The sequence below is a fragment of the Diceros bicornis genome, chromosome 9, assembly GCF_020826845.1.
Source record: "Diceros bicornis minor isolate mBicDic1 chromosome 9, mDicBic1.mat.cur, whole genome shotgun sequence".
Taxonomy (NCBI): Eukaryota; Metazoa; Chordata; class Mammalia; order Perissodactyla; family Rhinocerotidae; genus Diceros; species Diceros bicornis.
Window position 1 is genome coordinate 8,560,018 of NC_080748.1, and position 22,411 is coordinate 8,582,428.

The window sequence follows — 22,411 nt, forward strand, 5'->3', positions numbered from 1 at the left end:
TCATAAATCAGATCCCAATGAAAATTCCAGAAGCACCTTTTCCAAAGAAATAATCAAGGATGAACTCTTTGAAAGTGACCGTCCCTGCCCTCCTTCAGTCCACTCCCGGCGGCCCCTGGTCCCACACTGGCTCCCACTGTGCCCAGTGACCCCACTGGCTGGTGCCTTCCTTTCAGCTGCCGCTGACTTCCTCTTCTTCTTCCCTTTACTAAGCCCGTCAAGTCATAAGTAAATCAAAGTGCCTGCCATTACATTTTGGCTGGTATTATACCTATCAAATCTTGATACAACTGTCTTCTGTTGCCTTTAGAAGAGGCTACTTGACTCCTAAACTTCTGATTAGGGTTCTACTAAAAAATACAATTTTTACAAGAAACTCTATCATTGGGCAACATTCTTTGAAAATTCTTTTACTTTTCTTATTTTTAACAGGAAAAAAGAGTCTTAAGTGTTCTTAAATTTTCTAAAGAAATTTGCCCTTCTTTTCCTTTTCTTCCTTTTTTTAATAAACAGGTTCTAACTGCTAACGGCATTTTAACTTTTCTTGCTTATTATCCTCAATGTCTTAGTGCATAGCTTGCAGTGTGCTTTGAGGATTGATCAGTTTGAAATTAAAATATATATCTGTTATTTATTGAGGGGGAAAAAAAACCTGTTTATACTTTGGATCATCAAAATACCAAACTTTCCAAATCCAGGGCTTTTACCTCCTCATTAGTCTTATTAGTCAACACTTAATGGCATAACCAAATTCTTACTGGCCAAATCATGTTTTTTAGGGGGAAAAAATGCCTAATTCAGTCACTGACTGCCTAAGTTGGCTGAATACAAACATTATTGGAAGAATGATTTGCTTGGGCAGTTTTCTGGAACTAACAATGATTAATATAATATTTAACTGTAAAGGTGATTAAAGTTTTCTCCAGGGAATATATTCCCACAACCAGAGGAACTGTTGATTTTCACATTATTTGAGTTATCTTTCATCCCACTAAAGATGTAGGTATCTTATAAGTAGTGTGTGTCCTCACTTTCAAGTCACATACAGATTTAAGAGCTAGACAGGACAAAATTTCCTTTTCTATTTTTTTTTTTTCCTGAGGTTGGACATCAGCTTTGCCATTTACCCGCAGTGTCCTTGGACAGGTGATGTAACTTCTCCAAGCCTCACTTTACTAACCTCCATCATAAGAATAACCATAGCTCCAAAGAGCATAAAATATATCTGCGTCTGGTTCACAGTAAGTGCTCATTAATATTATTCCCCTTCCTTTTAAAAAATAATCAGTGATATATTTTTACACTAAGAATTAAGTATATCCAACAATTTTCTCAAAATTATAATAGATGCAGTTGGAAATTTCTTAGTTTCTCCACTCCTTACTTTGGGAAATACTACAGAATGGTGGTATCTAGTTGTAACCTATGCAAGATGGAATTAGTTATCTCTGGTGGGAAAGTCAGCAAAGGACTGAGCTAGAATCCCTCTCAGTGATTGCCCCTGAGCCAGAGGAAGAAAAGAAAGGCCACTGCGTGGATCTTGGATAGAAATGTTCTCAAACAGAAAACTGTACATATTTCTCATGCTGATGGTATGGATATGCTCAACCTATAAACCAAAACATTCTTATTTAAATACAGATCACAGTATGCATTTTCTTAAAATTTGCCTAATTAGAAACTTTCAGGCAATGTTTGAGTGGTTTTCTTTTTCCTCTCAAAGTAGATAAATATATAAATAATTAGAAAGGAAAAAATTTTCTAAAACATCACATTTACTATCTAAATAGAGACCTAGCCACTGAAAGGAAACTTGATAAATAATATCCCAAGATTATAAATTCCATAAACGAAGAGATCTATCTTCACTATGCGGGTTCAGTGTAGGTTTCATTTGGTTCGATCCCCTAGTTCATTTAAAATACAAATCCAAAATACCAAAATTCAAAACTTTTCAACATTTCACATGTGTGAAATGACGGATAATTGTGTTCCACTTTGTATACGCTGTAATTCACTGCACGAGGAAGGCCGTCTACGTTTCCAGTCAAAGGAAATTACAGGCATCTGAGTTGAGGATGCAGCCTGAGATATTCTACTTGAGATGTAACATAACGACAACAGAAACAGCCTCAAAAGACTAGGACATTCTTATGGCAATATGACTGCTGTATGGCCTGATGCTTTCTCCAGGCTGAGATCTCACAGCCGAGACACAGAAGGCAGGAGCATCTGAAGACAATTATATTTTTACAAAGGCATAAACCAGAAGAATAAATTAAGACAAGGTAAGAAATTCTCACCTCTAAAAACTTTCCTGGAGATACCTTCCCAGCCTTGTGAATGAAAACGGGGAGGTAATATTATCGCTGACCATTACAGTCTCACAGGGACTCTAGAAACTCGCAGATAAAAATCAGAGTGATTGATATTGACCAGCATTTGGGATTCTTAGAGAAGACACATTCCATTTTAAGCTGCTTTTTAGAAAGAGCACAGTTCCAGAACACTAAGAGACCCTAGAAATTATCTAATCAACTCCCCCTTCTTGCAGATAACAAAATGTAATCTCTGGGATTTTGGCTTGCTAAACATTTGTTAATTTGTATGAGAGACAAGATTTGCACGCAGGTCTCCCATCCCTTCTCTAACACTCTTTGCTCTTACGCCTTGCCCATCCAAATAAAATTCTCAGTTGCTCTAATCTTCATGTTACAAAGGCTTTGTGCAACAAAAACGCATTTCTCTTGTTTGGAATTCAGCACGTATTTTCTTAGAAATAGGATATACAATGAATCAGCCCCAAATACCTAATACATGCACATGAAGCAGCAGTATGCTAAAAAAAAAAAAAAAAACACCTGCAAATCTAACACCCTACAACTGAATTTACCATTCCAAACCGAATTTACCATTCCAACTTGAAATGCCCGGAACGATGGACACCCACTCTCCCTGCCGGGACCCCTCCAACTCCAAATAACTGCTGATCATCATGAAGGGAGGAGCTGGGCTCCAGTGGGTGAGAAGTGGGGAGCCTGGGGCTTCTGGGGGTGTCAGGAAACACTTCTGCATTCCGGGGCTGGCTTCCTAGTCACCATGTTTATTTTCTTCCATCAGTCTCAGGAAGAGGACCACCTGCTGTTGGCCTATCTTCTGTCACCAGCGAGGATTTTGGACCAGTGTTTTTCTCCTCTCTGCCCTGCTGTTGCCCTCAATACAGTCTCATATTCTTACGCTGCCCACATATCCTCAGTCTTTCTATGGCTTTCTAAGGATTTACGACTGCTACCAGTGATGAGGGGAGAGAATAGAAATGGCTCTCTCTTCTGCTCTTTCAGCCCCCTCCCTTCTTTTATTTCCTTCAAACCCTGATGAGTTTCCTCCAGGAGTATAAAGGCTTAAAAATCCCATGGCCAGATTCACCGTGGTTTAAACACACTCAGAGATAGGATTTCTTGAGCACCCTCACTAGACTGAAGTAAGACTCTAAAAAGCAGGAAAGGGCCTGGTTTAGGGGGTTGGGCTGATGAGAACTTCAAGGAGATAAGCATCTGGGAAGCCACAGAGAGGAAGGAAAATGTAGTTCTCTGGCCACTGAGCCCCACCTCCAGCAATTGTTCTGGGTGGCTCGTGTATATCTAGGAGTGTGCGCGTGACAGAGCCTTTAACTGTGCTCTCATATATATTTTCGTGTCTGTCTACGCTGGACTTAAGTATCAGCTGCTTGAGGAGAAAGTCCGTGACGTTTCTTCTCATGCCCTGTCAGCACGGAGCAGGCGGTGAGTGACGGGTAAATACCTGTTGACTGCCCAGGAACTTCGAAGCCACATGACCTTCTCCACGACCTTCTCCAGGAGCATAGGGGAATGAAGGGTGTTTCACTGTGCCAAATCTGGGGAAGCCATGAACAGTAGTTTTTCCTCACTCTATACATTTTTCTTTGGTTCTTTTCTCCTAACTTGAGGGGACAATGTCTGAGGCGAGTTTTTAATTAAAAGGTGTTACAGAAGCAGCTGTTGAACAGATCAAACCACCTCCTGGACCTGTGCCAGACGATTTCACAACTGACCAGTTACACAAATGTCTGGCTCAACTCAGAAGGAGAAATATATATTCTGCCCTTCAGGGACTTGCACTAAATTTTAAAGCTGACTTTTCAAACTCCAGGTACTGGCATGGATCCCCTTACTAATTAAGTATGCCCTGCTCTGAGGAATAGGCAGTCTTTTTTGGCTGGGATAACAATAGCTATTCCACACAAGAACCTGTTTCTGAAACCACCCGTCATGGAAAGCTACTGGACCACGTCCAAAGAGTACATTTCAAAAGCTTTTGGTATTCCCTGAAAAAGTGCCACCGAGTATACCGGATGCACATTCTTCGGTTGGGATATTTCAGAATATAGCCTGGGGCCTCACACTTAGAAGTAAATAGGACGGTCCTCAAAGGGCACCGACTCAGGGAAGGGCCAAGAAGACATGAATAACAACTCCTCAATTCAAGGTGGTGAGGGCAGCTTCTGTGGGACTGTAACAGTAAGAGATTCCTAAAACAATGACAGAGTTTCGATTCAACTTACAAAAAGGGCCAAGAAGTGACCTATTAATACTCTTTGAGCCAGTGACAAGACATTACATGAAGAAAAGTGGACAACTATGCTCCACCTTTTCTGAAGGCAGAATATGAAGTAATGAAGAAAGTCAAGGAGACAAACAAAAGGACTTTGAGATTCTGATGACTGGTGAACACTGAATCTTTCATTGCAGATGACTCTGGAAACTTCTTTGGCCATCTTGAAACAGCATTGATTCCTACTTTTACAAAGCAGGTTCTGTGTAGTCCAGCCGAGGACAGGTACTGGCTTCCCTCTAGTCCCTGCTACCCTATGACCACAGCATTTTAATATTTTGAGTCTTTGCAACACATTCCAGTTTAACCTTTTTAGTTGTCCAATGTCTCAGAGAAAACCTTCACATTCTTCTGGCTACCTTTCACTGAAATATTATACCAAACATATCCTGTTAGACATAAACATGGAAAATGCCATCCCAATAGAAGGTTGTCCTAGCTTATCTTCATGGCTCTGAGAGCTGTAAAATCCATGCTTCATTGTCCTTTCGGTATTGTGATTTCATTCTTATCGGATTCATCATGCTGACCCGGCCATGCATATGACTCAAATCACTCCGCCGCTCAAAAAAGGCAGAGAGACAGGTCATACCTAGCTGGAAATGGGGTCGTCATCAGCTTCATCTGCACTTGTCAAAACCTGACAATGTTTGAAGCTGACCCTGCAGAGGTGAGCGTGAAAACATAGTAGGAAGTAAGCTAAATATAGAGGAATTCAGTTTGAATCTCTTTTTTTTTCTTTATACATCCAGTGTAATATACTGATGTAAAAAAGTTCCACAACTTGCTCAAACATTTATTGTGCTTGGAGAGAATACTAATGGGAACACTAAAGTAATCGAAATAGGTCTTGTCTTCAGAGTCATAGACCAAGTTCACTTTGCTCTGTTATGGGCTGGATAGTGTTCCCCCAAAATCCCTATGTTGAAGTCCTAACCCCCAGTACCTCAGAATGTGACTGTATTTGGAGATAGGACCTTTAAAGAGGCAATTAAGGCAAAGTGAGGACACGTGGGTGGGCCCTGATGCAATATGACAGGTGTCATAAGAAAAAGAGATTAGGACACAGACACACGCACAGAGGGAAGACCACGTGAGGACACAGCAGAAAGGCGGCCGTCTGCAAGCCAAGGAGAGAGGTCTCAGAAGAAACCAACTCTGCTCACAACTTGATCTTGGACTTTCAGCCTCCGAAACTGTGAGAAAATAAATGTCTATTGTTTAAGTCAGCCAGTCTGTAGTACTTTGTTATGGCAGCTCTAGCAGACCAATATGCCCTGCCCCCTGGGTCTCCTCACTACCAATTTTGACATTGCTTCCTTCTTTTATCAACTTCATTTCACTCTTTTTCCTAATGCTCACTTTCTTTTCCTCCACTGAGCCCCTCTCTACCTGTTCCTTTCTTCTGTCCTGCCTCTTTCTTTACTTGTGTTTTAAAAGAGGTTCCCTCACCTTCTTCCCAGACAGTGATGGGAGCCTTGGGAAGGTGAGGGGAGAGAACACATCATGCACCCAGCATACCCAGGTCTGTTGACAGGCCCAGTCTGCCAAAGCTCACAGGTGCATCTGGTTTGCAAAGGTAAAATGCAAAATCATTTGACATCATTAGAAAATGTGCCTCCCCCTTTCTGGGTGACTCTGACCAAGTCATTCAACTTTTCTGAGTTTCTGTTTCCCCATATACTAAAACAAAATGGTGATGAGAACTCTTGCATGGTTGCTGTGAGGTTCAATTAAGATAATACATTGGAAAGTACTTTATCTACTAATCACTATAGCTTAGTTTTTCTATATGTAAAATAGGTACTACCTACAATTTTATAGTATAGTATCATGAAAAAACCAATCAGCAAATAATTAAAACTTCTTTGACTCTGAATATTATATATTTTAAAGGATTATTGCTACTCTATATTTCAGTGGCCTAAAAAAGTTTATTTTTGTTTCTCCTGCTAGTTAATATTTATGAAGAGTGTTGTACTTGGTATTAAGAGGAGGATTCTAAAGACACAAAAGACCTGGTTCTCGCCTTCATGTATCCTGCAATCTATTTGTAAAAATAAACTTATAAAAATAAAAAACACTTATAAAATTAGTTCAAAGTAGTTTTCAGGGCTGCAACAGGGTATATGTAGCCAAATCTCACTGCAGGTCAAGCCAGGGACATAGGTGAACTTTCTAGGACAACTTTCCAGACAGCAATTTCCAACTGTCACCTATCTAAAGTCACTGCTAGCGGAAGCTAACAAATCTGATTTATATTCTTTTTCTTTTTTTTTTGTGAGGAAGATCAGCCCTGAGCTAACATCCATGCTAATCCTCCTCTTTTTGCTGAGGAAGACCAGCCCTGAGCTAACACCTATTGCCAATCCTCCTCCTTTTTTATGCTTTTTCTCCCCAAAGTCCCAGTAGATAGTTGTATGTCATAGTTGTACATCCTTCTAGTTGCTTTATATGGGATGCCGCCTCAGCATGGCCAGACAAGCAGTGCATCGGTGCACGCCCGGGATCGGAACCCGGGCTGCCGGTAGTGGAGCGCACACACTTAACCGCTAAGCTACAGGGCCGGCCCCTAACAAATCTAATTTAAAAGAGTTAAAATCAACATAGTATAGAAGTCCTCACCAGAGCAATTAGGCAAGAAAAAGAAATAAAAGGGATCCAAATTGGAAAGAAAAAAGTAAAACTGTCACTATTTGTGAATGATACGATTCTATACATAGAAAATCCTAAAGAATCCACCAAAAAACTATTAGAAATAATTAATGAATACAGTAAAGTTGCAAGGCACAAAATCAACATACAAAAATCAGTTGTGTTTCTACACACAAACAATGAAATAGCAGAAAGAGAAATTAAGAATACAATCCCATTTACAATCGCAAGAAAAGGAATAAAATACCTGAATAAATTTAACCAAGGAGGTGAAAGACCTATACACTGAAAACTATAAGACATTGTTTTAAAGACACTGAAGTAGACATAAAGAAACAGAAAGATATTCCATGCTCATGGATTGGAAAAATAAACATAGTTAAAATATCCACACTACCTAAAGCAATCTACAGATTTAATACAATCCGAATCAGAATCCCAATGCCAGTTTTCAAGGAAATAGAACAAAGAATCCTAAAATTTATATGGAACAACTAAAGACCCCCAATAGCCAAAGGAATCCTGAGAAAAAAGAACAAAGCTGGAGGTACCACAATCCCCGAATTCAAAATATATTACAAAGCAATAGTAATCAAAACAGCATGGTACTGGCACAAAAACAGGCACACAGACCAATGGAACAGAATTGAAAGCCCAGAAGTAAAACCACACATCTATGGACAGCTAATCTTCAACAAAGGAGCCAAGAACATACAATGAAGAAAGGAAAGTCTCTTCAAAAAATGGTGTTGGGAAAACTGGATAGCCACATGCAACAGAATGAAAGTAGACCATTATCTTGTATCATACACAAAAATTAACTCAAAATGGATTAAAGATTTGAATGTAAGACTTGAAACCATAAAGCTCCTAGAAGAAAACATAGGTAGTACACTCTTTGACATCCGTCTTGGCAGTATCTTTTTGAATACCATGTCTCCTCAGGCAAGGGAAACAAAAGAAAAAATAAACAAATGGGACTACGTCAGACCAAGAAGCATCTGCACGGGAAAGGAAACCATCAATAAAATGAAAAGACAACCCACCAACTGGGAGAAAATATTTGCAAATCACGTATCCAACAAGGAGTTAATTTCCAAAATATATAAAGAACTCACACAACTCAACAAAAAAATGAACAACTCAATCAAAAAATGGGCAAAGGATATGAACAGACATTTTTACAAAGAAGATATACAGATGGCCAACAGGCACATGAAAAGATGTTCAACATCATTAATTATTAGGGAAATGCAAATCAAAACTGCAATGAGATATCACCACACACCAGTCAGAATGGCTATAATTACCAAGACAAAAAATAACAAATGTTGGAGAGGATGTAGAGAAAAGGGAACTCTCATACACTGATGGTGGGAATGCAAACTGGTGCAGCCTCTATGGAAAACAGCATGGAGATTTCTCAAAAAAATTAAAAATAGAAATACCATATGATCCTGACATTCTACTATTTGGTATTTATCCAAAAGAAATGAAATCAATAATTCAAAAAGATATATGCAGCCCTATGTTCACTGCAGCATTATTCACAATAGCCAAGATGTGGAAGCAACCCAACTGCCCATCAACAGATAAATGGATAAAGAAGATGTGGTATATATATATACAAGGGAATACTACTCAGCCATGAAAAAAAGTGTGCCATTTGCCACGACATGGATGCCCCTTGAGGGTATTATGCTGAGCAACATAAGTCAGACAAAAAGACAAATACTATATGATTTCTCTCATATGTGGAAGGCAAACAAACAAACACATAGATACAGAGAACAGATTGGTGGTTACAAGAGGCGAAGGGGGTGGGAGGTGGGCAAGAGGGGTAAAGGGGTACACATGTATGGTAACGAACAAAAACTAGACTATTGGTGGTGAACAGGAGGCAGTCTATACAGAAGCCGAAATATAATGATGTACACCTGAAATTTACACAATGTTATAAACCAATGTTACCTCAATAAAATAACAAAAATTTAAAAATATATATTTAAAATCAGCAAAGGTGATAAAAACCTGAATGATAACTAAGTAGTATATTTTGCTTTAAGCAAATCTAATTGTATAACAATTTGTACAATAGATGCCTTTATACACAAGTACCTCTAAATAGTCTTAAAACATGATTTGAATGACCAAATTTTTGTTTCCTAATTAACTTCTCATGAACTGCTGAAAAAAGATTATTGGCAATAGCAACATTCCAGTAGGAAAAACGTATTCCTCAGAAATGCAGTTAATATCTGACTTGAGAAACATCTCAACCAAAAACTGCATAATTTTTTTTAGAAATTCACACTTGCTATTAAGAATGATCAAAATATGGTAATTTGGTTAATAGGGACATAGGGATCAAAGGTTTAATGCTTTAGGAGTAGCCTGTCATAGCAGTCACATTTGAATTTAGATCCTGTCTTGACCGCTTACTGACCGTAAACCCTAGTGCAAATTTCTGCACTTTTCTGAGTGTCATCTTCTTTATATTTTAAATGGGCATAATAATGCCTGCCCTGAAAGGGCAAAGGTGATGACATTGATGAAGTGCAAAGCTGGGCTGTGATCAGTGCACCTCTCCTGGCCAGGAGGTGCCAGCCAGGGCCCATCCTGGGTGGAATTTCCAAATGAAAATATTATAGTGGATGATAATTACTTCCTAGCCTTTTCCTCTCCCTAAACTGTGCATTTTTCTAACTCAACGTTGTACGTCCCTTTCACCACTTACTCCTCTTCTCTGGAGTCTAGCACTGTACACAGCACAGAGTAGAGCCTCAATAAACATTTGGTGAATGAACACAAGAATAAATAAACAACACACAGATAATTGAAAAATGGAGGCAGAGGAAGAAACAAACTAGCGTGTGGAATACATCTTAAGAACTAGGAACAGATCAGTGTCTTTGGCAAACAGTTAAAATCTGGAGAAACAGATTAAAAATACCAAAAGATACCTTTAGCTATAGGAGGATAAATAGAAAAGGGGAGTGGGGGGCGGAGTACTACCGTAGCTGCCAATCACTGCTCTGGAAAAGATAATCCAAATTCCTTGCCAATTTTTTTTCTGTAGTATATAGCTAAAACAAATAATCTTTGAGATAATAAGACAAAATTATCTGGCATGTTTACATTTAAGAAGATACCGAGTGAAATAAAATGAAGTTGATTCTCTCTCATCCTTTGAGAAAGTCGTGTCCTTCTAAAACATTTCAAGATGCAACTGTCTGAATTTTTTGTGTGTGTGTGAGGAAGATTGGCTCTGAGCTAACATCCGTGCCAGTCTTCCTCTATTTTGTATGTGGGGTGCCACCACAGCATGGCTTGAGGAGCGTGTGTGCGTCCTCGACCAGGATCCAAATCCACAAACCCGGGGCCCCTGAAGTGGAGTGTGCAAACTTTAGTCCGGGCGGCCAAAGCCGAGAGCATGACCTTAACCACTACACCACTGGGCTGGTCCCATCAACTGTCTGAATTTTTAATACTGTGCCAGCTATCTGCTGTATCTGCTTTTCTTCTGCAAAGATTTTGGTTAATATGTTGGAAAGGCTGAAGGCCAATTCGCTTTCATGGATCCAAACCAGCTTCTATACTTCATTTTTTAAAATGATAATTAAGGAATATCTGTCACCAGATGTTACACTGAAAACGAGGAAGCAGTATCCTTTTTTTATTGCTTTAGAAAGGAGTATCCTCTACCTTTTTCATGTCTTCCATCAGACCACAATCCAAATATTTTCAAAAGCAGCGTAATACGGCATTATGTACGTGGTAGCCCAGAAGCCTGCTGCTCTAACGAAAGGACAAGTGGCTGCCAATAGACTTGAGTTAACGATCCAGTGAGACGAGTGTCCAAAGAAACTTCAGACTTGTTGGCTCATCCTGGGGTGAGGCTCCCAAAGATTCCGCATCCCCCGCCCCGGAGCCCCTCCGTCTCCCGGCAACCCGGGCACGCCGCGGCTCGGCCCCGCCCCCGCTGCCATGGCAACGCCGCCGCGCCGCCTAGCCGGCTTTGTGCTCGCGCCGCCGGGCGCAACTCTGAGCGCTCGCCCCCAGCACCTGCTGGGGCCGCGGCAACTTTTCAAAGCTCCACCGTACCAACTGCTCTGCTGGTCTCCTACCCAGGGTCGCTGATCCTCGCCTCCTCTCACCCTTGTTTCAGAAAAAATGTTCCACGGACACAGGATCTCGGCCACCTACTGCTTGGTGGTCCCTTCTCTAGAAGGAAGGGACCACCTTGGCACAGAAAAACCACTTACGTTTCTCAGCATTCCTCCAGGTTAGCAGGGGAGTCTTTGGAGGGATCTAACCATCCCGCGCCGAGCTCCAAGTGGGAAGAAGTCGCGGAGAAGCGATGAGAAACTTCGTCCCGGGCGAGCGCCGCCCCGAGGGGCCCTGCGCCCTCCTCATTTGCACGACAAAGGGCGGGACCTTCAGGCCACTCGGTCTGGAGACGGTTAATCCTTCTGACTGTTACCTTCCCGGCCAGAGGCTCTGTTCAGATGCCACATTTCCCTGACGATGAACAACTCTACGAGCTCATCCACAGCGGCGAGTTCGGCTTCCAAGACCCGGGCTGGACTATTGTTTGACGGTCTCTGAAGGACGTGGTGGAGGGTGGGAACGGCCGGCCAGAGCCGTTTCAGGCCGGCTCAGGTTGAATTTCTGGCAGTTTTTCTCTCAAGCTTCCTCTCAGCCCCTTGCTGTTGCATATTCATAAGAAGGCGGAGTCGCTGTCCCCTTCTTTTGAATCCTCAGGGTTGAGAAAGCCGAGGGAAAGAAGTGGGAATGATTTGATTTGGAAGGAAACTCGAAGAGGAGAATAGGGTGGGGAAATAGGTGGTAACATAAATAAGCAAACACAGGATTCCTATTTCACAATGTCTTCCCCTCACCCGCAGGCGGCAAGAGCGCGCGCGCACACACACACATGCACGTACACACCATTTCTCAGTACCAGAACTGAGCAAAGGAAATTTCAAGGAGGTCCTGACTAAATCCCTTGGTCCTAATTATAGTATTAGACTAATTGAGGGATTTTTTTTTCTGCCCGGAATTTTTAAGGATGGTTTGAACTATGTGCTCCTCATAACAAAGAGAGCAGTTAAAAATTTATATATGCAGACCCCTCTAATTATATTCATTCTATAGAATTTCATCATAATTGATTGTCTGCTTTTAATGTAGCACAGCCCTCCACCATCCTCAAAAACCCAGGTTTTCTGATTTATAAACAGTCAAATTGCTAATTTCAGAAAATGAAAATAGCTTAAGAAAAATGACAGGCCTAAGGAGGTTCACATAGGGGAGAGGGACAGTCTGATTGAGAAGCACTGAAGGCCATTGGTGCTGAGCTATTTCCCCCGGACCTAACAAGTGGTCCATCAGAAGGGTTTCTCTTTCCTCCCTGAAATTTCCGCCATTAGAATCATCACTAAATTACATTGTGGAATTCAGATCCAGTCCACCACTTAAGGTATAGGGGGTTACCTGACAAGGGTGATTTGAAGGGATGCAAAGATTCTTCTGCCTAACACTCGACCCCCAAACAACCTGCTGTGATGCTTCCCCACCAAATTGACTCCTCTGTGTGCAAGTCCTATAGAAAAATCCCTGTTAAGATATAAATTTGTTAGCTGAAAGAGGTGACCCATTGACCCTCACTAGTTACAGGTGGTTAGACTTATGGACTTCAGAAATCCACTCATTCCACAGACCCTCATTGGTGCCCATCTACCAGCAGGTGGTGGGTGCTGGGGAGACAGCTGACAATGAAACAGCCCAGGTCCCTGCCCTGGGAGCCAATCTTCTAGTGCGGGACAGACTACAAACAAACAAATAAAAGTCAGGTAGTTATCACACTATGAAGAAAAATAAAGCCATTTAGAAAGGCAGGTGCTGGGAGCCCAGAGAGTTTAGAGGTGCCATGGCCATGACTTCCCTGATGGAACCAACTGAGACTAAGTCCAGGTTTTCACAGGGTTTTAGGTCCAATTCTATGGTCACCAGCTGTGTGATCTTAAGTATATGGCTGCCTTTCTGAGTTTCTCTTTCCTCATCAAACAAACAAACAAAGATTAGGCGATGTTTTCGGTAGTTTTAGAGTGGACAGTGAAAGTTGTAGTACTGGTTGCTACTATGTGCTCAGAGGCTCAGAGGGTATGCCAGTGTGGCCGGATGGTCAGTGCATGGATGCTGATGTCAGATTGCACTTCAAATGCATTAGCTGGGCAAGGCATTTCATTTCCAAGCCTGGGTCCCCTGTTGTGAACATGGGTAATGATACTCAGCTCAGAGGTTGCTGAGAATATTAAATGAGATAATGTACAAAAATCACAGGGCTAGCTATAATAATACATATAATATACATATAATAATTTCTCACTGGAGCCACTGGCCCTGCAGCATGTCCTTTGAAAGCTGTGGATACCTGATTATGAGAACTAACTCTGCTTTCTACTTCTTGCTACTCATCTGAAATTCGTTCCCTGCAAAGGAAAGTAGGATGTGAGGGAGTAAGGCTAATGCTTTCAGAGGCATCCCACTGGCCTCTGCATTCGTTATCTCTTTGTCGTAGCTCCCACAAACCATTGTACAGATGCAAAAGAGGACCTGAGAGGTCGATTTCCTCGCCAACAACATCCAGCACATTACACACTGGACCTAGGACTCCAACGCCTCTCTCTCAAAGCCTGTCCCTGTCCCATAGCCCCGGCCTCCTGCAGGGCATGTGCTACTTTTGGCAGCAACAAACCACTTTGAAGCAAAAGGAAAAGATTCTCATTGTTTGCTGACTCTTTAATAATAGAATAGTAGTAAGTACGTGATGATTTTCTTATATGAAAGTAAGACGGAGGCGCATCTTCGGGATCCTGGGAGCCAGCCGAATGTGTCTCCGGGGTTGCAGCAGTGGGTTAGAGAGAAGAGCTGCACCAGAGCTCCCTACCCTGCTCCACAAGGTACCAGGGAGAGACACGCCCACGAGGAGCTGAGCCAGGGCTGCCCTCTCGGCAGCAGGGGGTAGAGTGGAGGAGACCCTGCCACCCCGTCCTCCCTGGGGAGGCCCTGGTCAGTCCTTCAGCAGGGCGTCCATTGGAGGCTGCATCCCCGCATAGCAACGCCACCCCGTGGCCCAGTTCCCAAATGTAAGAACATGGAAGACATCCAGACGTCTTTATATCAGACATTCGTCAAAATCCAATGCCTAGAAATAGGTTTTTCTGAATAAGAACCCAGAAGAGCAGCCATGAAAATATTCCAAGATTCCAAAGGCAGTTTTCAGAGCAATCTCTCCATATGGGGTAATGCTTTGAAATGCATAACAACAGCCGGGCATGAAATGCATGGGGGACTAGGAAAAGTGAAATTGGAGGTCAATGAAAAGAAGGGAAAAGAAGAGTTTGGAGGATGAAATTGCCCAGAGTAACGGTTGTGCTTAAATAAATTCATGCAGATCTTTTATAATTTGCTTTTTAACACTCCACTTAGATTGAGTAAGAATTTAATTTGCTTCTTTCTTTTCTAGGTTGGATGCTACATCTGTGGCTCACTTCTCTAAGCATCATACTTAGCTTTATGGGGACATGTTATTTAAAGTATTATTTTCTGCTACATATGTTGGAATCTGTTTTTACTTTAAATTTTTGAAAATGCTAATGTTAATTGTCAACATGTCCTGGTAAGTGTGTTTATTGTTTTCTTAAAATCACCTTTTGGTCTAGAAAGAATTTTAGGTAGCATATACAAATACATCCAATCCAATAGAAAAAAAAAAGAACCAAAAACAGGCAGATGAGGAAAATATGACATAGGGGAAATGAAAACAGAAAAGATGAACAAGCATTCATATATTTACATCTATGTAAATTCATATATTTATTTACATCAAGACTCTTTTAGAACTAACTCTGAAAGTGATGTAGGCAAACCACACAAGAACGAATCTTTAGGGCAGGCCCCGTGGCCTAGAGGTTAAGTTCAGTGTGCTCTGCTTTGGCAGCCTGGGTTCACGGGTTCGGATCTCGGGTCTGGACCTACACCACTTGTCAGTCGTGCTGTGGCAGCGACCCACATACAAAATAGAGGAAGACTGGCACAGATGTTAGCTCAGGACAAATCTTCCTCAAGCAAAAAGAGGAAGATTGGCAACAGATGTTAGCTCAGGATGAATCTTCTTCAGCAAAAAAATAAATAAATATGTAAAAATGAATCCTTAGCCCATTTAAAAGAAAAAGACATTGTGTATTTCATGAAAACTTATATTATATTTAGAGGAAAAGGATGGAGTGGTGATGAGGTAGGGAGACCTAGACGTTTCCAGAGTGCAAACAATTATAATTATTTTTTTACAGTATATTTATTTGTTTTGTGCACTTTTTGAACATTGACCAGATTTTGTTTCACTAAGATAAAAGAAAGATGTAATATACGTGTGTGAGCATGTATGTGTATAATTTCCTTAGCACTCTAGTCACTTCTAGAGTTAATAAAATCACTTTGGAACCTAGGGAGAAACAAGCAGCTGTTGTTTGATTCTGGTTGTTTGCTTGTTCTAGGCTAACACGGGACTCTGTGCCCTGCGAGTGCAGTAAATACTGGTGAACTGACTTGTTGACCAGCCTTTCTTCTTCTTTTGTTTATTCCTGTGAATGACTTTGAGAAGTGTCTTCTGGGTGCTTGTTTCCCCATCTCCGTTCATGCCCCACTTTGAGAGTGCACTGAGAAACATTTCTGACATTGGCCATAAATTTATCTGTGAAAGCATTTAGACAGTGCTTCTGGATTTAAGATCGACCTTCACACCAAGGATTAGGAAAAGACTAAAGTGGAAGAAGAAGAGGCGGGGCAGCAGGCCTGGCAGTGATGAATTGGCAGCCTTGTGGCACAGCTCCATGAATCAGGAACGGCTGGGACTCCAGGAAAGATCACCGATAATTCAGCCACATCCAAATACCAACTAGATGTCAAGTATGTAGCTCTCAAAGGATGGCTGCACACTAACGATGCGCCTTACCAGCATGCACTAGATACAGTAAAATATTCCTTCACTTGTCTGGAGGTCTTGAATCTTGTTATGGACATTTGTTATATACTGCCATCTATAAGATTCAGCCCAATTACCACTCTTGTTAATTCTTTTCTCAGCATCTGTGATCATCGATGGTTAATTAACCATAAGATAAAGATTTCTTATGAATTTGAACTACACAGAAATGCATTGTGTCCCCTTCCTGGATTCCCCAGTTAATACACAAGTAATGTTTAGGCTAATTAGGTGGGAAGATCTTTATTCTAAGCTGCATACAGACACAAATACATATATACATAAATTCAGAGATTTAGAAAAATCTCTCCAAATTTCCAAATGTAATATTATTCCCATGAATTGCTCTAGTGCATTATTGGGACTTGAATTAAATGAAAGAGAACTGAGGGGTGGATAATAAAGACTCATGTCTACTGTCCTAAATTCTTCTAAGCATCAAACAGGCATTCTACCTTGGGATCCTAATTAAAGTCACTTTTTATCATTTTCATTGTGTACCCCAGAGAAATAGGCACATAAACAGAACTGACAAGACCTGACAGTGTTATTAACCACCACCGTCCAACTTGATCATGGTAACACAGAATCCCCTCAGGATATGCTGCTACATACAAACACCTCCAGGCCCTCAATCTACCAGGTAGGTATAGAGGGAGGAGAAATGAGATTAAAATTGAGGTTTCTTAGTAAATTCATCCTTAGTAAGCCCTTAATAGTTGTTAGTCAGATTTCCTCCAAAAGTGTTAATTGTGACCAACGTGTACATTGCTCTGTTGCTATTGAAGAAATAACAAATTATTATTCTTCATTTTGTCCATCCATTCGCCAGCAACTGTATGTTGAGTAATTATGTCTGAGGCAAGATGCTAGGCACCTGGGGAGTGTTTTTTAAAGAAGCAATTGTCTATAAGGACATTAAAATTTAGTGGGAAGATAATATATATGTGTAAATCTAATTCTTGTAAATTAAATTGTTTAAATGTGGCTTTAAACGACACAATTTGAAGACTACTGTGAAGAATTCTTTTATAAAGCAAAGAATCCAATTGTAATATGAATAACAGTCTTTCCTTAATTTGTAAATTGGAATTTTGGTATAACGAAACACATTTCTAAGGTTGAGGGGTCACTGAGGAATGATAGATTTCTTCATGAAGGATTCCCTAGATGACATAGTGGTGAGAAGGCACTGGAGATGGTCCAAGGGACTTGGACAAGAACACTGGAGAAGGAGGTTGGGGAGAAGCCAAGGGTGGGGAATGGGCACCCTGGAATAGCCGGGAGAGGTGATGGCACCAGTGTAGAAGGGGCCTCTAATTCAAAGCAGATTGAATGACCACCGTCCCGCTTGAGGAGCTGATGGTGTGGTAAATGGCCTTTAAGTAAGGGCTATCATCTTGGCAGCTGCGTGGCTGAAAGCAGTAAGACAAACAGAAATGCTGGTTGTCCAGGAATTGGTCCCATAGGGCTGGGGCTAAGGCCGGGGAGGGGAAGAGCCAGACCGATTCAGGGAATATTGAGGAGGACGGAGAGTTTGGGCTTAGGAGGAGACTGATGTGGAGAAGATGCAGAGGCGTGGGAGCACACCCCAGTTATCCCTGTGTGTCGCTCCATGCGGCACTCAGATCTGTCCCAATTCTGTAAGTTCTTAAGTATCACAGCGGCAGGCAGGCCCCTCCCTGAACCCGCTGAGAGGGCGGGGCCTCTGAGAGCCGCAGCCCTCTCCAACGGAAAATAGCAGCCTTTCCAGAGAAGCATCTTTATGCCACTAGGAACAGCCTTCAATTGACCCAGGACTATTTTCCCTTTAACCACAAAGGAAGATGGAAAGGCTCTTATTGAGCACCTTCTGCATACATGGCCCATCAACTTTGTTCAGGTCTCTGGATACACATATCTTAGTGACATGTTTTATGTTTTCCATTCCTAGCTTCCTTCAAATAACCCATTGTGGAACCATCATCCATTAGTTTATTTAAATCCTTTCTGAACGCTTTCTACTTTTAGCCTGTGCATATTCTTAGGGATAATGAGTTGCATTTACTTTACAATCATTGTATAAATGGGCACTATTTTTTTTGCTTGCCTGATAGGATATTAACTCATCACAGAGTACACCCTCATTCAGCGCTCCTTGGTCACCATCCTTCATTCATTCATTTGCTCAGTAAGCATTGATTCAGCACAAAACATGTGCTAGACTCTGTGCCATGGGGGAAACAAAACAACAGGCTTCCTGCTCCCGAGGAATTCACGGACTAACAGTGGCGACAGCCCGGGAACACCGACACCACAGCTGGAGCTCGAGTGTGCATGTCTGAGTCAGATGTGGTAGAAGCACCAAAAAGAAATGCCTACCTAAAAAAAGATGCAGTGCTGCGGGAGTTGGCCTGTCACTTCCACCCTGGACTTTTTAGATTTCGATAGTCTTTCTTTTCAGTCTTCGCCTTTTCAATTATTTAAATAATCCTTACCTTTTTATCTAGCCATTTATGGAAGCTTCTTTAGACTACTGACTTTTTAAATTCAAGATTTGTTATATCTTTCTTGGCATTTGATCTAAAATTGAAGAATCTTTCAATTGTGGACACATTATAAAAAGTTAGGATGATGCCCTCAAGCTATTCACCCTTAGATGTCAATCTAATAAACAGTTTAGCAACCTGCCCTGTGGAAGTGATCTGATTTTCTTTTGAAATCCACTTAAATTGTAAATATTGAGAACCTAGCACTCTAGAAGAAGTGTGTTCTCCTCACGAACTGATCGTGTATGTGTGTGTGTGTGTCTGTCTGTCTTTTTGGTTTGCTGAAGCTGAAGTTGTTTAGATTCTTTCATAAAAACAAAACCTCCTGCCCAGAATGTATTGGGTCAGGATGTAGTCCACGACAGCTAACTGTTCTTAAGGGGATACCAGTGTTTTCTCATAAGAGATTTGAGTGGATATAAAAAGTACCAGTGACAGCCCAGTGAGAAAAATCTCAGGTTACCCACAGCCAGGCACTCTACTGTCGCCATCTGACTGACTTTAACTTTTGAAAAGTGAATGACCACTCTGAAGTTTGCGATTTCAGGGCATGGATGCTGAAAGTCCCATGGCTGCCCTGACAGGAGAAAGCTCTCAAAAGCTTTTGATTGAGTGCTTTTACAATTACCTCAAGACCCTTGCTTGGAAGGTGTGAGAGCCAAGGGGGCTTGTCTTGCTGTGCCTGTGGACATGTCACAAGCTTCCTCTTGGAAACTGATAAATCATGCGTTAGAAATCTGCTCTCACATCTTTATATTTCACGAGCACAGAAGGATGCATATTCAGTAAAGAAGTGTTTATGGCCTGAGTAAAGACAAAGCAAAGAAAATATAAAATTAAATACTACATTGATTTATGCCATTTAACTAGCAATCTTGATGCTTTTAGTCCATTAACCTGTGCATCTCCAGCCTCATGCCTGTGCACTTGCTGACTCTCCTGCTGGAGCCTCCCCACAGAGATGCCGGCTCACCTCACTTCCTTCATGCCTCTTTGCCACTGTCACTCTTTCAGGGAGGAGTGTATCAACCCATGTAAACTAGCAACGTGCACACTCTCACACATACACACACACACAGTATGCTCATATTTATATTTCCTATCCCACTTACCAGCATTTGACATACATTTACTTGCTTGTTCATTGTCTCTCTTCCCACTAAGGTTAAGCACCATAAAGACAGGCTTTTTGTCTATTTTGTCCTTTATTATAGCCCCCAGCTCCTAGAACACTTGATAAATGCTCAAAAAATATTTCTTGAATGAATTAGGATTTCAAAACGTAGGACTTGCTTCTCAATACTCTTCAACTTATAAGGAGGAAGATAATGAATGTCCACGACCTTTCCCCAGCAATTTAGAGGATGTTCAGGAAGTAAGATGCTGAGTAGGTAGCAAATGTGTGCTTTTGTTTTCTAGCTATGCTTACTAGTTAAGAAAAACTACCAACAATGTAGACACAAGGAAGTTCCCAGAACACAGGACACACTGAGAGTGCTCTGCGTCTTAGTATTGGGTTGAAAATCCATGTGGCTTAATGCCAAATCCTGACCCCAACATAGAGTCATCTCAGATGACATGTCTTTAAAGGAAGTTGCATCTGATGATGAATTCAGGAGCAATAACACCGTGGAGAGTGGGAGGACAAGGATGTGAGAGGCAGCAAACTTCAACAGCTTTGACTGTTGTGATTTGAATTCATAGATCACATTCTGTGAGACTCGACAGTGTTCTGAGCATGTATATTGCTTTGGACCTGTGGCCACTGCCTACCTCCTAGCTGCAGCTCTGAAGTCTACCAACTTCCAGGAGCTGGGGGAGGAGGAGCACAGTGCTCACCACCCTCCCCCACCCCAGCCAAGATGGGAGGAAACAGAGGCTGTGGGAGGAGAGAGGCTGAGGTGAAGCTGGAAAGGTGTCAAATCTACTACTTTTTGCAAACACAGCATTCCCTGATGTAGACAGCCTCCAGGCCATTCTTGTGTCCCAGGGAGTGGGAGGAAGTGGATTCACGTGAAGAAGGGCACAGGTCTAGTTGGTGGACTGAAGTGGGCCTTGAGCGAGAGTGCGCATCAGTCACGCCTTCCTCGAGGAATCCTCAAGTCTCCCTTGTCCCCCTAAACTGTCCCTCTCCCCAGCAGTGAGCCGTTCCCCGTTTAGTTCTCAGCCAACAAGAGTCATTGGCAACCTGGATTCCAATTACTCTTTGCAGATCTTCACCCTGAGTAAGCCTCCATGAGATCAGTGGGGCCAAGTGGGCCGTTGTGTGAGTAAACCCCAGCCAGCCTGTCCCAGAACCAGCCACACACGTCAGAATTTGCAGTGAATACACAGCTTAGAGTCTCGCTCCGAACTTTCCATATGCTGAACTCACTGCAGTTTCCCAAACCTCCCTCGTTGGGTATGTCAAACCCTCTGCCGAGAAAACTCTTCAGCCCCTGACTCGTTGGCTTGGCTCACCTTAGGACTCAGCTAAAGTAGCCCCACCGCCAGGAAGCATTCCCCGACCTCCCAGCCCAGCTAAGCACCTCTGGCATTGCTCACGCACGGCACTAATCCCACTGTTTAATGACCTGCCGGTTCACCTGGCCACCTCCCTGCTCCCCAGACCGTGAGCTGCTGGACGGCAGGAACTACCCCGGGGGTCGCTGTCTGAAATACGTCAGCCTTTAGGGTATGCACACTGAATGGTTAAGCAAAAAGAGAAAGAGATCTGTACAGGTGAGTTTTAAGAAAGTTCAGAAAAAGACCTTATTCCCACTAAAGTTTCTCAAGGAGGATATATTTGAATGATGCCATGAGAGATGAGATTGGATTTGAGCAGGTGGAAATTGGAGAGAGGGAGGGGGCTCAGGGTAGGCGGGGGTCGGGGGGTGGGGAGAGACAGTTTGAGAAGACGCCCACAGATGGAAGAGGCAGGAAGCCTGTATGGGCACACTCCTTGTGCCACTGCCAGTTGTGTGTGGCCTGTGCAAGTTACTAACCCCTATGTATTTGGTTTCCTTCTCCGTGAAACGAGAATAATGATATGACCCACGTCAACCCATGATTTAACCTTTGTTAAGGCTTGGCATGTAGTAAGCATTTATATAAATAGCTCTTATTAATACTATTGTTACTATAAGTACAAATAAGAAATGTTGCAGGAATTCAGAGACGGAAGAATGGAAAGTGATCTGGAATAGCTATGCCTTTTTTTTGGCAGCCCTATGTTCTAGATTTTCCTGACAGTGCCACTTTCAAATAGAGTATTCAAATGCTTCCAATCTATCCCAATATTTTGTTGAGAAGAGGGACATTGTGCCCTTATAAAGAAGTCACTGGATCTTTTTATTTAAGTTTCTAAAATAATCAATATTTTGACACCAGGCAAGATTCCTCTCAATTTCATCCTTGATTGAAAAAAAGACAGAGAATAGATAAATTATATAAGCGGTAAAAAATACATGCACATACACATTAGGGCAATAGGGGAAACAAAATCACATTTCTTTGAGGATCATGGCTACATGTGATGTATAAACTGGCTAATTAAATTGTTACAAAT

The 22,411-nt window shown here is 41.9% G+C and overlaps 1 protein-coding gene across 2 annotated transcripts in view; it reads right to left on the reverse strand.

Moving 5' to 3' along the window:
* The window catches only part of SPATA13 (spermatogenesis associated 13), a 350,174-nt gene extending 338,240 nt beyond the window's left edge, over nucleotides 1–11,934 (reverse strand). For both annotated transcript variants that reach the window (XM_058547860.1, XM_058547859.1), the window contains exon 1: nucleotides 11,553–11,934. In XM_058547860.1, the coding sequence (XP_058403843.1) occupies nucleotides 11,553–11,564 (12 nt within the window). In that variant the 5' untranslated portion in view covers nucleotides 11,565–11,934. The remainder of the gene's footprint in view (nucleotides 1–11,552) is intronic.
* Between the last annotated feature and the right edge of the window lie 10,477 nt (nucleotides 11,935–22,411).